Consider the following 14809-nt stretch of genomic DNA (forward strand, 5'->3'; position numbering starts at 1 on the left):
TCTTTTCTCTCTCTTTCTCTCTCTCTCTCTCTATTGTTTTAGATCAATGAGAAGAGAACAAATTAAAGTTGTGAACAAAGTTGTACCAAATGAATGTACATATATCACTACTCTTGCGATTGTGGTCTAGAAATTATTTTAGTGTAAAAATAACTAATCATTTCTCTACTTGTCATATGCTTTACTAATTAACTAATTATTTTAGTGTAAAAAAAACTTTACTAAACAAACCAACCCGGCTAATTGAACCGTGTCGGAGTCCGGTTGAGGGAGTGAAAAAGAAGGTCATAAAAAACCAAATAAAAACATCGATCAGTTGTAACCCTAATTTTGATTTCTTCTTCACTTCGTTTGTGTATAGAGGATAGCGAAACCTCGGCAAGTGTTCACGTTTACAGTGAAGCTACAACTACTAGTTTGTCAATTTCACAGAACAATGGGTAAAGCTAAGAAAGGACCCAAATTCGTTGTTATGAAGAAGATGCTTCGTATTTTCACTCTTTTTTCACTTTTAATTTTTGTTTCGATTTTCAGCTATAAAGAAGCGGTTTTGAACCCAGAAAAGAAGAACACTCTTAAAGAAAAGTTGCCCAGAAACGTGTAAGCCTTTCTTCTTACTTTTCATTCCTATTCAATTTATCAATTTTTTTAAGGTTTTAATAATCACTTTTCTGAATTTGCATTATCCAGTACTACTCATTCTTCGGCACTTTTTAAAGATCTTTGTTCAATCTTATAGTGTATGATGCCAATTATGTTTGTGATTGTATTTTGGTGACATACTTATGATACTTATGAGCTTTTCCACAAAGGATTGGAATGATAAATCAAAATATTTGTTTATATACTGCACAAATATTTGTTTTTGACATTATTTTGATTATATTATATTCAATTTATACAAAGTGATGCAAATCCTTCTTACTATAAGAATAGAAGATGTTGTGGTAAAACCTAAATTACCCTTTTGGACACGTGTCACCTGTTGAGCTACTTCAACTTAATATGTTATTTAAATATTCCTTAAAAATATACATTTAAAGTGCAGTTGTGAGTGAGGCGTGCGAAGTACGACAGTACTGGTAGCTACAAAAAGAAAAGAAAAGAATAAGGGTTTGAGAAAGAATGGATGGTGAAGAGGAAGGTGATTACGATATTTTCAGAGACGATGAAGACGATCCTGATGGTCAAAATTCTTTCCAAAATAATAACGATTCCAACAAAGAATTTGTGGTTTACCTTGTCGATGCATCTCCTAACATGTTCGTTACCACTTCTTCTTCTGAATCTGAAGAAGAAGAATCTCACTTCCAGATTGCCCTTGGCTGTATCTCTGACTCGCTCAAAGCAATGATCATTAACAAATCCTTAGATCAAATTGCCATATGCTTTTTTAACACTGTATGTAATGTTATGCTTACTCATTTATTTAATAAACCCCCCATCCCCTTATTCCCCTTTCTTACTATTCCTATATTACATTACTTGCATTGCAGAAAGAAAAGAAGAATTTACAAGACCTAAATGGTGTTTACGTATTTCATGTTGCTGAAGAAGGAGCCGACTATCTTGACAGACCAACAGCTAAACTTATCAAACAATTTGATAATCTCCATCAATCTTTTTCCAAAAACATTGGAAGCCAGCATGGTGTCATGTCCGGAAGTAGAGAAAATCCTCTCTACAATGCTATCTGGGTAGCTCAAGCACTTCTTCGTAAAGGCTCTGCAAAGACAATCGATAAACGCATACTTTTGTTCACAAATCAAGATGATCCTTTTGGCTCTCTCAAAGGACCTTTCAAATCCGACATGACAAGAACAACACTGCAGAGAGCTAAAGACACACAGGATCTTGGCATTACAATTGAACTTCTTCCCCTCAGTTTCCCTGATCAAACGTTTGACGTATCTAAATTCTATGTTGTATGTGCCCATATATTCTCTTAATTCATACTCTTTAGATCAAATTTTCATCCTCATTTTTTAATTGCATGTCTTTCAGGATTTGATTGGCTTGGAAGGCGATGATCTTGTTAACTTTGTAGCCTCAGCAGGAAACAAGTATGTAACCTATCTATGTACATTGTCTTTTAATAGGGATAGTAGCAAGCTTCAACTTGCTTCCATTGTCTGACTCTGTATGCTTTAGGATGTTAGTTAGATTCATACTAAAAACTGTCTATGCAAGTTCAAATACGAAAAGTTATAATTGGTATTAATTTATAATGCAGAGAGGTTGGTAAATGGTGGTTCTGATCTGTTATGAATTGAGAACATCTATGTTGGATAGTCATAGCATAGAAAGTTATACTGATTAAGAAAGAAAAAGAAAGAAAATTTAGTCAAGTTGGAAACGTTATTTTCAAGTTGTCTTTTCGGTTAGGGCTTGGAATTTAGTCACAATAGGGGTTTAGGTTTAAGATAAAACCCATGGATATTGGGTCTGAACCTACAATCATCAACATACCGTCCGTTGGTGCATATGTGCTTGAAGTTTGTGATCTTATATCCCGCGCATTTGCCAAGATTGTTGCACTTGATCCAAAAGTTATGGAAAGCTTTTTTCTTTTCAAATTAGGAGAACTAATAATATATTCAGCTCATTTTTTAATAGTTGGATTAACAACATTGATATACTTAAGATAATGAAAGGTGTCATTTTCTACTGCATGAGGATTACTATGTTGCACAAGAGCAACTATGATTAAGAGGTCTAAACCAGGACTAGGATTTGATATTTTAAAACAATAAATTCTTTTTTTTTCTGTTGTTGCTAATTTTGCATTTCAATTTCAGATTGGAGGATATGAAAGCTCAGTTAAGAAAGCGCATGTTTTCGAAACGCAGAGTCAACAAATTTAAATTCACAATAGTTGATGGGCTATCAGTTGAACTTAATTCATATGCTTTAGTTCGTCCAACTGCTCCTGGTAAGCATTTCTTGTAATTTTACCCCGCAAAGATTCTCATGGCCCTGTTAGAAATGGAAACCGTCATTGTTAAACCTTGATAGAGGTTGTAACTGTATTCAGTTAGAAGAGAGAGAAAGGGAGAGAGAGAAAGAAGAGAGGGAAATTAGAGATTCTCATTATGATTGAATAACAGAGGATAAGTATTTATAGGCACATGATAAGTGCAATGAGTAAGTGACACCTGTCACTGACTTATAGGCTAATACTGAACTAAGTGTAAACAGAGATAAAATACAATAGCAGAATATTACAACCCTAATCAGTACTCTTAACAGGCCCATTTTAAGTTTTTCACAACAACAACAATCAAGCCTTATCCTAATACATGGATCAAATTACGCCATAGTGTTCTATCATAAACCATATTTCAGTCCAACTCATTAATCTCTAAATCTGTCCTAATAGCTTGCAAATTTCAGCTTATGTTGTAATGACAGTTTATACTTTTGATGTGTAGGAGCAATCACATGGCTTGATTCTATTACTAATCTTCCTTTGAAGGTGATGAATGTTATAACCTTAACTTCTAAACAATCTATTTTCTATGTTACAGCATAAATTCTTAATTCACTCATCAAACAATGACAACAATCAAAGCCTTTTTCCACTCAGCAGTGTCAGTTATGTTAATTAAATGATGCCATACATTTAAAATTTCGATGGCAAGGTTATAATATCCCTTGGTTGAAACTTGAAAGGGTCCTTGTACCCGTCCCATACCTATTCTATATAAATACACAAAAAACAGAATTTTAAAGTGATTCTAGATTCTAGAATTTTGTTGGAGGATATGAATGTAACTGTATAGAAAGAATACTTATGATTTATTATGACTGAGTGGTCCCGAAATTCCGAAATTTCAGCCGCCTTAAGGCGCTGTTATGGTAGGGTATGGTGGAATATGGTCGGAGTTTGGCCACCATTCACCATATTGGCAACCTCAAAATCAGTCACCGGTAGGCGCCATGGCGCCGCCATGACCGCAATTCAATAACACCAGTATGACTTTGATAGCTTTGAGAAAGCCAAACCACTATACACATACTGTTGCATTGTATATTTCCCGTTGGTCTCTCTGCAATCATGCCTTTTTGTTGGATCATAAGCCTCCTGAATTTTCTTTGTTTATATTCTTTTAGCCGGTATAAATCGCCTAAATTTCCTGTGATTATATTCTTTTAGTCAGACCATAATGCTGAATGTTATAAAAAAATGCTTAAGAAAATGATTGTGACTAGTTTGGTGGTCCAGAGTGAAAGAACTTTCATTTGTGCTGATACCGGTGCATTGATAGAAGAATCTACCAGACGGTTTCATCCTTATAAAAAGTATGCATTTTATTCTTTTTTATCTTATTTGAATACTATAATTTTGATTCTTTGGTCAATTTTTAATCACTGTTGCCCTATTTAGATTGGATTTAGAAAAAATAGCAACCCTACAGTCTCTACAATATACTCAAGTCCCTAAGAGCCGACGCTCAGGTGAATGCACTCTACTACCCTTTACTCAGTTTTTACAGCCAGCCCCTCTAATCAAAGATTCTTTTGATCGGTATGCACCATAAAATGTCTAATACCTCGCTTTAGCACAGTTAGCACTATGTCCTCTAAACCCTTCACATCCTGAGCCCACTCCACCATATCTCTGATTTTGTTGGGATCAGCTGAGATACTACATAAAATTTGTGTAGAATTATGGAAGAATAGCATATCACCTCACCCAACAGCTTAAGAAAGACAACTTCTGTTGGGTGGAAGATGCTCAAATAGGAACCATTTGAGCAACTTAAGAAAGCTAATCATAGTGATAGCATTCCAAAATTTTAAAACACCTTTGTGATAGAATTTGATGCACCAGGGAAAAGAATCGAGGCATTTCTAATGCAAGATGGGAAACCAGTGGCTTACATGAGTGTTTCAAACACTCAAAAGAAAGATTGAAAAATAAATTTGTTTATAAGTGGGAATTAAGGGCCCATGGTCATAGCCATGCAAAAGTGGATGTGTTAGACATTTTGCAGCGCATACCGATCACAAGTGTCTTTGATTACCGAGGGGATGACTGAAAAGTCCGAGTAAAAGATCGTAGAGTGCATTCGCCGGAACGCCGGCTCTCAGGGGTGTTGCTATGATAGGGACTTGGGTAATATGGAGGACCCAAGTCCCACATCAAGTAGTATGAGATGCTTGATGAAATACTGAAATGTCTCGGTTCTTTTTCCTTGATAGCTAACTTTTAAGGGAGAGTTCACTAAGGGCTTAAATGCTTATCACAATGTCTTATAAAGCTTTGCCTATGTTGTGTTACATAGCTGGTCCAACGCCTAGGTAGAGACGTTAGCCGATGTAAAATTTGTTGAATCTCATAAAGATTTGGTTTATTTCTATTTTCATGTTTTGCCGACATGTTTTCCTTTGACGGTTAATAAACAGGTTGATTTACATTACATTCACCACACTTCTGTAGTAAAACAAAATACACGACACTTATCTTATTCATCGTCTAATTTTTATTTATTTTTAAAATCCCAAATTACCCCTTATAATAGATATAGACACTGTTATTTACACTACCCAATTTAATCATTTCCCTTACATATTTCCAAAAAGAGGAGTGCTAGGAACACTCTCTTTTCAACACTCTCTCTAACACTGGCTCATTTAATGGTGAAATTTTGATAGGTCCCACCACTTTATGTGAGACCCATTTCTAAAGTATACGACCCACAATGATTTCACTCAATAATAGTGAGTGTTGGAGAGAGTGTTCCTAGTACTCTTCTTCCAAAAATATCCCTATGCCCTTTGTCCTCTCCGACCTCCGTGCAAGCCATTACTGTACCCTCATTTTTTATTTTTATTTTTTATAGAAAACTAGATACATGGAGTTTTCAAAACTTCCATCCATGGGTTTATGGATACAATAGTTTGTGAAGCTTACAGAAAATTGCAATTCAATGGTTACCTATGAAGCACATATACAGACATGGACACGGGACACGACACGGACACTAACACGCCGACACCGTTAATAATTTAAGAAAATCATATAATTCAGTTTAATTATATGTGTCAGTGTCCTGTCGGTGTCGGACACGCCGGGAAACGGCTTATTCGACGAGTCTCCGTGCTTCATAGATTTATACTAACAATTTAAGACATCTTTATTAAATGTTGCACCACTTCTGCTCTAAAACACATATTTTATTTTCCCTTTACCTATGCATCAAAATAGAACCGATCAACGCCTTTCCATCTATCAAGTTCATAAGTAGTGTAATCCTTACAACGACACGCCTTTTCACCAAAGGGCAGCGTTTAGTTTCCAGATACAATAGTTTATCAAGCTTGCATAAAATTTGCAATGCAATGGATACTAATATAATTTTGGAAACTTCATCTATCCGAGTTTGAGATGCAATATAGAATGTTTTTCAGAAACTAATTTTTTTGAAAACTCCATGTATCTGGACTGCAAAAGTAAACCCAGTTTCCGGAACGAAAAAATTAAAATGAGGGTGCTGATGTGTGCTGTAATGAATTTTACTGAGAGGAGAAAGGTTGTTGGTATTTTTTTCTTTGAAATAGATTGTAGAATGTTAAAATTGTCCAAATAAATTACTGAGGGAAAATTTAGGAATTTTTTGAAATTGACAATTAGTCGGTGGATGAATTAGATGAAAGTGGTGTATGTAACGTCAATTTGTTGAGTGTGGTTGGTTTATTATACGCTGCAATAAATATGCTAATGGCATGCTTGATGAAATACCTCAAATGTTTGTTTTGATATTGTGTTGTCTCCTTTTGTTTGTAATTATAATTATATTTATAATAAATATAATATGTTTTTTATATTTTTCCAGCCAGAATATTATATTTTCTATGAAGGAGCTATCTGAAATTAAGAGAGTTGCTACCGGACATCTACATCTTTTAGGGTTCAAGCCACTAAGCTGCTTGAGAGATTATTACAACTTGAAGCCATCAACTTTCCTTTATCCCAGTGACGAGGTTACTGTTCTTCTAGTCATCAATAAACTGTTGATTACATCTTTAGTCATCAGTAATTTTTGTTTTTAATCGCAACTTCTCTGCTTGGTGTGGATGTCTTATCCTTTACTTTTGATATTGTTTAATATCAATCAAACTTGAACCCACTTGGGTTGGCCTAGTGGTAATTGGCTTGGGACCTGGGAGTGTGCTCCTCCTCGAGGTCTCAGGTAGGTTCGATTCTCTCTGGTGCCAATTTAGGTGGGCTGATTTAGCCTCTTCAAAAAAAAAATATCAATCAATCTTGAGCATCAACATTGTGATGCCCTCTGATGAGATTTCACCACATGAAATTTTGTTTAAACTGCTCTGACAAATTTGCTAACTGTGACTTTCCCTCAATTTAAAGTTCCATTCCATGTTATAGAAATACATATATGCTTATATGCCTTCAGCTTAACGAATGGGTTATATGCTGTTAAGTACTATTCTCAACAAGTGATCTATCTATTGGTATTTTGGAAATGCTTTGACATGTAATTGCACAAAATGTATAGTATATGATTCTATATTTAGTTTCATTTTCTCTTTCTTTAATGTTTTCCTTGTCATGCCTCTTTTTGTTTTGCAGGGTACAGATGCTAGCATGTGCACCTTCATTGCCCTTCATAGGTCCATGGTACAGCTCAACCGGTATAGTATTATTGATTCCTTACAACAATGGTTCTCTTCAGCTGCACTATCACATCCTTTTAGTCATGTCTATGTTTAGTGTAGTGTTAGCAAAGTGTTTTGAGTTTCCCTAACATGCAGAAAAGCAGACTAGGTGGGTTGGCTAATTTGATAAAAATATGCAGGCAAAGGCAACCCACATCATTTTATAGTAGGTTAGGTTGGGAGCATGTAAGGGTTTGAGAGGGACTACTCTGAATATTCGTGATTTCTTTTACCTGTAAGATCGGTTGTTTATGTGAAGTAGAATTTGAGATTTTAGTGTTGAATACACTCAAGATCAACTAATCTTGCCTATTAATGGCTGGTTACACAGTAGAAAAAGGGAAAGAAAGATACTATGCATACTCACATGTATAAGTGTGACAAAGATATTATGGTTAACTAAACATCTTGCTAAAACCGCTCACACATGTTTAGTAGTATTATGGTTAACTAAACATCTTACTAAAACCGCTAGCACATGTTTAGTATTGTAGTTTCGTGATTAGGACGTAGCTGATATCAAATGATTTGTTAACTAGCGAGTTAATAATTACTAATCAAAGTAATACCCTTGTGTTCCTTTTAGTTTTGCAGTTGCATTTAGTGGTAGTTCATCTCAACCTCAATTGGTCGCCCTTATTGCGCAGGTACAATATGTTGAACATTACAATGTTTTCTCATTATACAATGTCTAGAATCATTGAGTTCAAGAGCTTGCATGTGGTGTTTTAGTTTAAATAAAATCCTTGAACAACATGACTGCCTTGCATTTTCTCGTATACTCATTTGTCCATGATTGTAGGATGAGGTTATCCAATCTGGTGGTCAGATTGAGCCGCCTGGAATGCACATGATTTATCTTCCGTATTCTGATGACATTAGACTTGTTGAAGAGGTAGAGAACTGCAATAGTTGAAGTTGTCTTTAAACTTCAATCATCATACTAGAGAAAACCAAGTTTGATGTTTTAAAAATGAATTTATTATTAAGACATGACATATTTCTGCAGCGTTATTCAGATACTAGTGGGGTGGTGACTAAAGCAAGTGATGATCAAATAAAAAGGGCAGCTGATTTAATCAAGCGTTTGGACTTGAAAGATTTTTCTGTATTCCAAATCACCAACCCTGGTAAGCTTCTTCCTCTTGCTCAGCCGCTCTGCTAAGTTGACGATGTTGTGTTTATACTTTTAGTAACCTTTATTGTAATCCTTTGTTAGTTTAATTATTGAAATGCTATAATTTGATTTATATAGTCAATTACTCTCACATCCACTGCATTATGTCATCTTTATACAAACCTCCTTAAAGTCCTGCACTTACCTCACCTGAATTATAGACTATTGATTTGAAACCTCTTACAAGCCAATTTTGTAAGGGTCACTCAAATTTTAAGATGGTGTTAGAGAATCCAAGATCCGTTGGGCCACCAGCTATCGAGCCACTTGGGTCACACACCAGTTGCCTAGTTTTGGGTGTGAGGAGTGTATACCTCATCAAATGAGATATGGCCTGAAAATATGTTTGTAATTGGGACGCATCCCTCACCTTACAAGCCAGTTTTGTAAAGGTTGAGTAAATTTTAAGAATTTCTGTATATAGTGGCTTAATAATTTTTGCTTCTACCTAGTAGCAGTTTTGCACTTCTATTCAATATTTCACCAAATCTTGTTCATCTTATTTATTTGATTGAAGAAAAAACTCCAATGGTATAAGCTAAGATTTTTTTAGAAGAAATTAAATGTTACTTGTATTGATGTTCATAGGTTTTCCTCTACCCCAGTTTATTAGAGTATTCTTTATATGCTCAACTTCTCTTACTTGGGCTTAATGTAACGGTGAGAAGGGAGGTTAAGTATATTAGTATTGAGTAAGATTAGACGTTTAGAGTTTTGATGACTCGAGGGTAAGTGTTTTTTGGATTAAGGTTTTATGGGTCATGGTTTATAGGGAGAAATAATCTGTGTTAGAGCACACTATTGTATTATTTGTGTCACGTGCTTTTTTCTTTCTGATTTGTTGTTTGCTGATTAGTGTTCCAATGCAACAGCTTCTTGCAGTTTCTGCATTTCTTTGATAGTTTCTTTTGTTTCTAGAAGATTATTTTAGGTGCAGTCAGTTAAGTAACTAAAAGCTAGTTAGGTTAGACTCGTATTTGACATATTCTTATCATAATAAAATTCTGAAGCATTTCTCATGTCTCAAACACACTGAGGTTCTCCATGTTTTCTTTTGTTGCTATTTTCCCCCTCACATTTTCTCATGTTCGAATTACAATAAGCTGGGCTCTGGCCTTCTTTTTCCCAGTTCAGTGCCGCTATTTCTCATGAATGACACTTTCATGAAAAGCAAGAATGTGTGTTGCCCGCATGCCTACTACCCCATGACTTATGGGTTTTTATAAATAAAAAAGTATAGATTTCAATCGTGCATCAACACTGCTCCAAAATAGTAACATCTGCGACCCCTATAACAATCTCTCCCGTCTGCAGAGCGTTTTGATCTGTTGCCGCTACCAACTTGGCACGAGTTTTACAGTCCTCTACATCCTACTTACCATTTTTCCATCATTGCCATCGTTCTGTAATTGCCATCATCTTGGGTCTCAAGAATTTGTGTTGTGTTCATTTGAGTTGCAGCATAATATACAACCGAATACAACTTTATAAGTATCTCCATAAAAACCACGGAGCCTGAAGCTCCGCGCAGAAATCCATGAGCCAGTTTACCTTGGGAAGAATCTCCTTTTCACCTTTAAAACAATTGAATTTATTTCATCAATAATACATAGAGAAAGAGGAAATGAGTACCCCAATCCCTAGATGATGATGGTCTGTATACAGACTATAAAGTTGATTCCAACTTCTAAATTTCAAACCACACTTGGTTTCTCTTCAATAAGCAGAGCGCAATATGTAACGAATATCGAGGCCTAACTCATCCTTACAAAACAGGCTTGTACGGTGAGGATTGCCTCCTCTTTATAAACTATTCTCAAGAATCCTATCTATTCGATGTGGGACTAAATCCCACCCGAGTGTTGGCCGCTAACACAATAGTCCCGACGAGACAATAAAACTTTTTTGACTGATCAATGAGCACAAGTTCCTCGGTTGTCAAAATCGGGACTTCAGGTCGAAAGGGAATAGCAAAACCGGGACTCGTAAAATCGCAATCAAAATCAAAGGATTTTACTCAAGGACTTTTGTAGAATCGATATAGAAAATTGTAAAATCGCAATCAAAATTGATGGATTTTATCCAAAAAAATTAATACTAAATATATGTTATATGTTATAAATGGTATATAGTCATAAATGACTTCGTTTATAAGAAATTGTAAAATCGCAATCAAAATCGGTGGATTTTGTCTATTTTGGGATTCTACCATGGATTTGAGTCGTTGAAGGTAAAAAAGTCGCAAAATCCTGGATTTTAGGATTTAAGTCGGGATTTTGACAACAATCTCCACCTAAAGAATCAAATGACAATCCTTTGCCTCCAGCAAACCCATTCACCCAGAATCTGGTCACCATTGGCTTTTTCATCAAAAAGGTCAATGATGATGATCTGGTTGGATATGGTATCACAAGATTAAGCATTTTCCTTTATGGTTTATTCTTCTGCCATTTCCGCCAGGAATACCATGTTACCATATGAAAAGTGGCTGTCACGGATAACCTTGCAAAATCTGCCATGCCATGGCCTTCTATTATAATATTCTACCATGCCATAATGCCATGGCTGCCATTTGGCAACATTGCTGGAGCCTTTGTTGGTTTTCTGCTTGCCTATCCAAACCATTTAAGCTAGATTTTTTCATATTTCCCCTTAATATGTCTTACTTCATGTGTGGGTGTCTTAATGGGCGTGCAGGTGTGTGCGATGCATGTGTTTGATGTATCAAGTGAGATAGCTTTCTTTTTCGAGTTGTGTTATTTTGACACGAAATTGACATTAAATTCCAATGGTTAACATAATTTAAATACTTCATTATGTTCAATGGATGGTTAATGAATATAATAAGGCGCCACAACACATTAATCATTGTACTTGCAGTGAGTACAATATCTAAAACTAGGGTTTAGTCTGTTTAGGTCATGCCTTGAGAATGCTCTCAAGAGGGGTATTTATAGCCTTTGTGGGCTTGTTTTCTCGTGACTTAAGCCCCAAGCAACCTGGGCCTTAAGTCTTTTTACAGTGCTCTAGAAGCTTCTAGAAGTCTGTTGAGGCGGCGCCCGGGAACGTGCCTAGGCTTCAGGAGCCCTTCCAGACGGCGCCCAAGCCTTTCTGGGGGGCATTTGTGCCTTTAGGAATTGATTGACGGTCCACAGCCCCCCTAGCACGAGTCTGTGGACAAGGCGAAGTGATGAATCTATAAGGTTAATTGTTTGTAAGAGTTATTGTACAGTGCTTCATATGCTTGTTGAGGCAGCGTCCCTGGGGGAACGCTCCTAGGCTTCAGGAGCCCTTCCAGAGGGTGCCTAAGCCTTTATGGAGGGCATTTGTGCCCTTAGGAATAGATTGACGGTCTAATCATCAACTGAACACAATCAACCACAATTTTGAATGTCACTAACCAAAATTTCATAAATCCTGGTTAACGAGTATCATGCATACTTACACACTTGAAAATCATGTATATTTGAATGGTCAATGGATATGTGTATATTTGAACACTAGAAAATTGTGGGTAGTGACTTTAGAAGTTGTGGTTAACTATATTTTGTGGATGGATAAGGAGTTGTGACATCTTGTAATATTCATTAACCATCCACTGGACATAATTAACCGTATATTTGACCTGCATTAACCAGGGGGGGCCTTGGTGCAACGGTAAAGTTGTTGTCACGTGACTGAAAGGTCACAGGTTGAACTCTTGGAAACAACCTCTTAGGTAAAAAAACAGGGTAGGACTGCGTACAATACACCTAATGGTTATGGTGGGACCCCTTCCTGGACCCTCCGTATGTGGGAGCTTTAGTGCACCAGGCTGCCCATTTGAACCATCCAAATTGATGTCGGAATTTGATGTTAAAATATCTTTTTTTTTTTTCATTTAATGTGAGGAGTAACTCTTTGCCGTTGAACCAAATCATGAATAGTCAATATTAAAACATAAAATCATGTGAATTTCCTATGCGGTCACTTTGACTTTACAAAATGGTCATGTGACTATTAGATAACTTTTCATCTTGATCATACATATACGGTTGCATGGTCAAGATTTACTCAAAAAGTGTTCCTCATGTGCTTTCTTATACGTGCATGGTCCCCCTGATATATCATCAGTAACTAGTATGCTTCATATTTGTAGATGTTATAATTTTCCTAGTGTTTACTATTCTTGTTTTTTCAGCCTTGCAGAGACACTATGCAGTATTGCAGGCATTAGCTCTGGAAGAGGATGATATTCCTGAAATCAAAGATGAAACATTACCTGATGAAGAAGGCTTGTCCAGGTAAGCACAAGGTTTTGTTGATGTAATTAATATTTTATTGTTTGATTTTCAGACTGTGACCAGAGATGGAAGAAATTCTACCTTTTTTATTAGTATTATATGCAACAGACTTCTTAATATATTTGGGGGGGGTAATGGTTTGAGCTTGCGTTCAAACTCGGACGAAGGAGGAAAAAACTAGTCTAACAACTAATTACGAACATTTGCCATTGACAGACTTCTTAATATACTTTCTCCTGTTGGTTGAAACTCAAATAGGTCTCACTAAATTTTGTGTTCCACTTAAATTTGATGGTACCCATATAAGTTTCAACCATTTGGTACAAGTGTTAGAAAGATTGTTTTTTGCAGCGTTCTTTTTTTATTTCCTGTTTGGCCCTTTCTCTCTTCACTGGAAAAGATAAAAGATTTGTTCACAAGACTATCAGTATGAAATTATTAATCTTTCTTACAATCGCCTGCAGACCAGGAGTGGTCAGGGCATTAGAAGAATTCAAGTCCTCTGTATACGGGGAGAATTATGATGAGGAAAGTGAGCTTGGCACTGGAAAGCCAACTGAAGCCTCCAAGAAACGAAAAGCGCATGCTGAGTTTGCTATGAAAGAGTGTGAGAACTATGATTGGGGTGAGCTCGCTGATACTGGAAAGGTAAACCTTGAAATTTATTTTGCATAGTGCTTTTGGTTTGATAAATTTGGGACTAGCAGGTTTGCTTAAACTTTAAGCCAATGGGTACGGGGCCATGCAACATTTTCAAATTCAGTTGCATAGTTAGCACCACTTTTGTTCTAACTTTTTTAATTGTTGACACTGAATCATTTGATCTTGTTTTGCAGTTGAAGGATTTGACAGTGGTGGAGTTAAAATATTATCTTACAGGACACAATCTTCCTGTTTCTGGGAAGAAGGAAGCTTTAGTTAGCCGAATATTAACTCATATGGGAAAATGAGCAAGAAAAGGACCAGCATTTGACTACTGTTAAACTGCCGTTTTCTTGTGTGTTGTTCCTGACCCGATTTTGGATTATAGACTGGATTGTACTTATACTAGATTAATCTACAAGACAAACAGCAGGGAAGATGTTATTGACATGACATTTTTTTTTTTTGAAGTATTAACATGGCATGTTAAAATCTATCATGACATCACATGTCATCATATTTTCTAAAATCATCAGCAAAGACAAAGTCTCTAAACAAAACATTAATGTCCTTATCATTCATATCTAAAATATCTGTTCAATCACTTCCAATCTTACTCCATGACACTGAATATTCTTAATATGGAATAGAAAGAAAAAAAATGAAAAGAAAAACAATAAGTAAATCACAATCTTCATTTGAATCATTACGGAAATGAGATTCATAAAGATCGTGTAATTGGAAGCAAAATAACCAGAATAGGAATCAACAATCAACAATTATACAAACAAGTCAATATCTGAATATTGAAAAGGGTTAATTATGTTTCTAGTCCCTATAAAATAGCGACCTTGTAAGTTTAGTCCCTATAAAAAAAAATTTACTTATAATTTTAGTCCCTGCTAAAACAAAGTTTGATTAATTATCCTTAAACTCTTAAATTTTTGAACGATTTTTTTGAGACAAGATTAGAACACTATGAAAGGTTCGTTTACTAAAATTTAGAATTTTCTGACATGAAATG

General features: G+C 35.8%; 1 protein-coding gene across 3 annotated transcripts; it reads left to right on the forward strand.

The window, feature by feature from the left end:
- Positions 1 to 318: 318 nt before the first annotated feature.
- Positions 319 to 14375, forward strand: KU70 (ATP-dependent DNA helicase 2 subunit Ku70-like protein). 3 transcript variants are annotated; one of them, XM_085741036.1, is made up of 16 exons: positions 319 to 440; positions 535 to 600; positions 1044 to 1401; positions 1497 to 1925; positions 2005 to 2063; positions 2799 to 2932; positions 3432 to 3475; positions 4226 to 4302; positions 6840 to 6987; positions 7598 to 7659; positions 8270 to 8330; positions 8486 to 8578; positions 8693 to 8813; positions 13041 to 13143; positions 13608 to 13791; positions 13980 to 14375. In XM_085741036.1, exons 3-16 carry the CDS (start codon positions 1126 to 1128, stop codon positions 14091 to 14093), a joined length of 1905 nt encoding a protein of 634 aa, XP_085597162.1. In that variant the 5' UTR covers positions 319 to 440; positions 535 to 600; positions 1044 to 1125; the 3' UTR covers positions 14094 to 14375. The 3 variants fall into 3 exon arrangements, with proteins under 3 accessions (XP_085597162.1, XP_085597161.1, XP_085597163.1); XM_085741035.1 differs by having other exon boundaries at positions 1049 to 1401; XM_085741037.1 differs by having other exon boundaries at positions 1298 to 1401.
- Positions 14376 to 14809: the final 434 nt, after the last annotated feature.

The sequence above is a fragment of the Medicago sativa genome, chromosome 1 (assembly GCF_051527215.1).
Source record: "Medicago sativa cultivar Bolivia chromosome 1, Bolivia_mono, whole genome shotgun sequence".
NCBI lineage: Eukaryota > Viridiplantae > Streptophyta > Magnoliopsida > Fabales > Fabaceae > Medicago > Medicago sativa.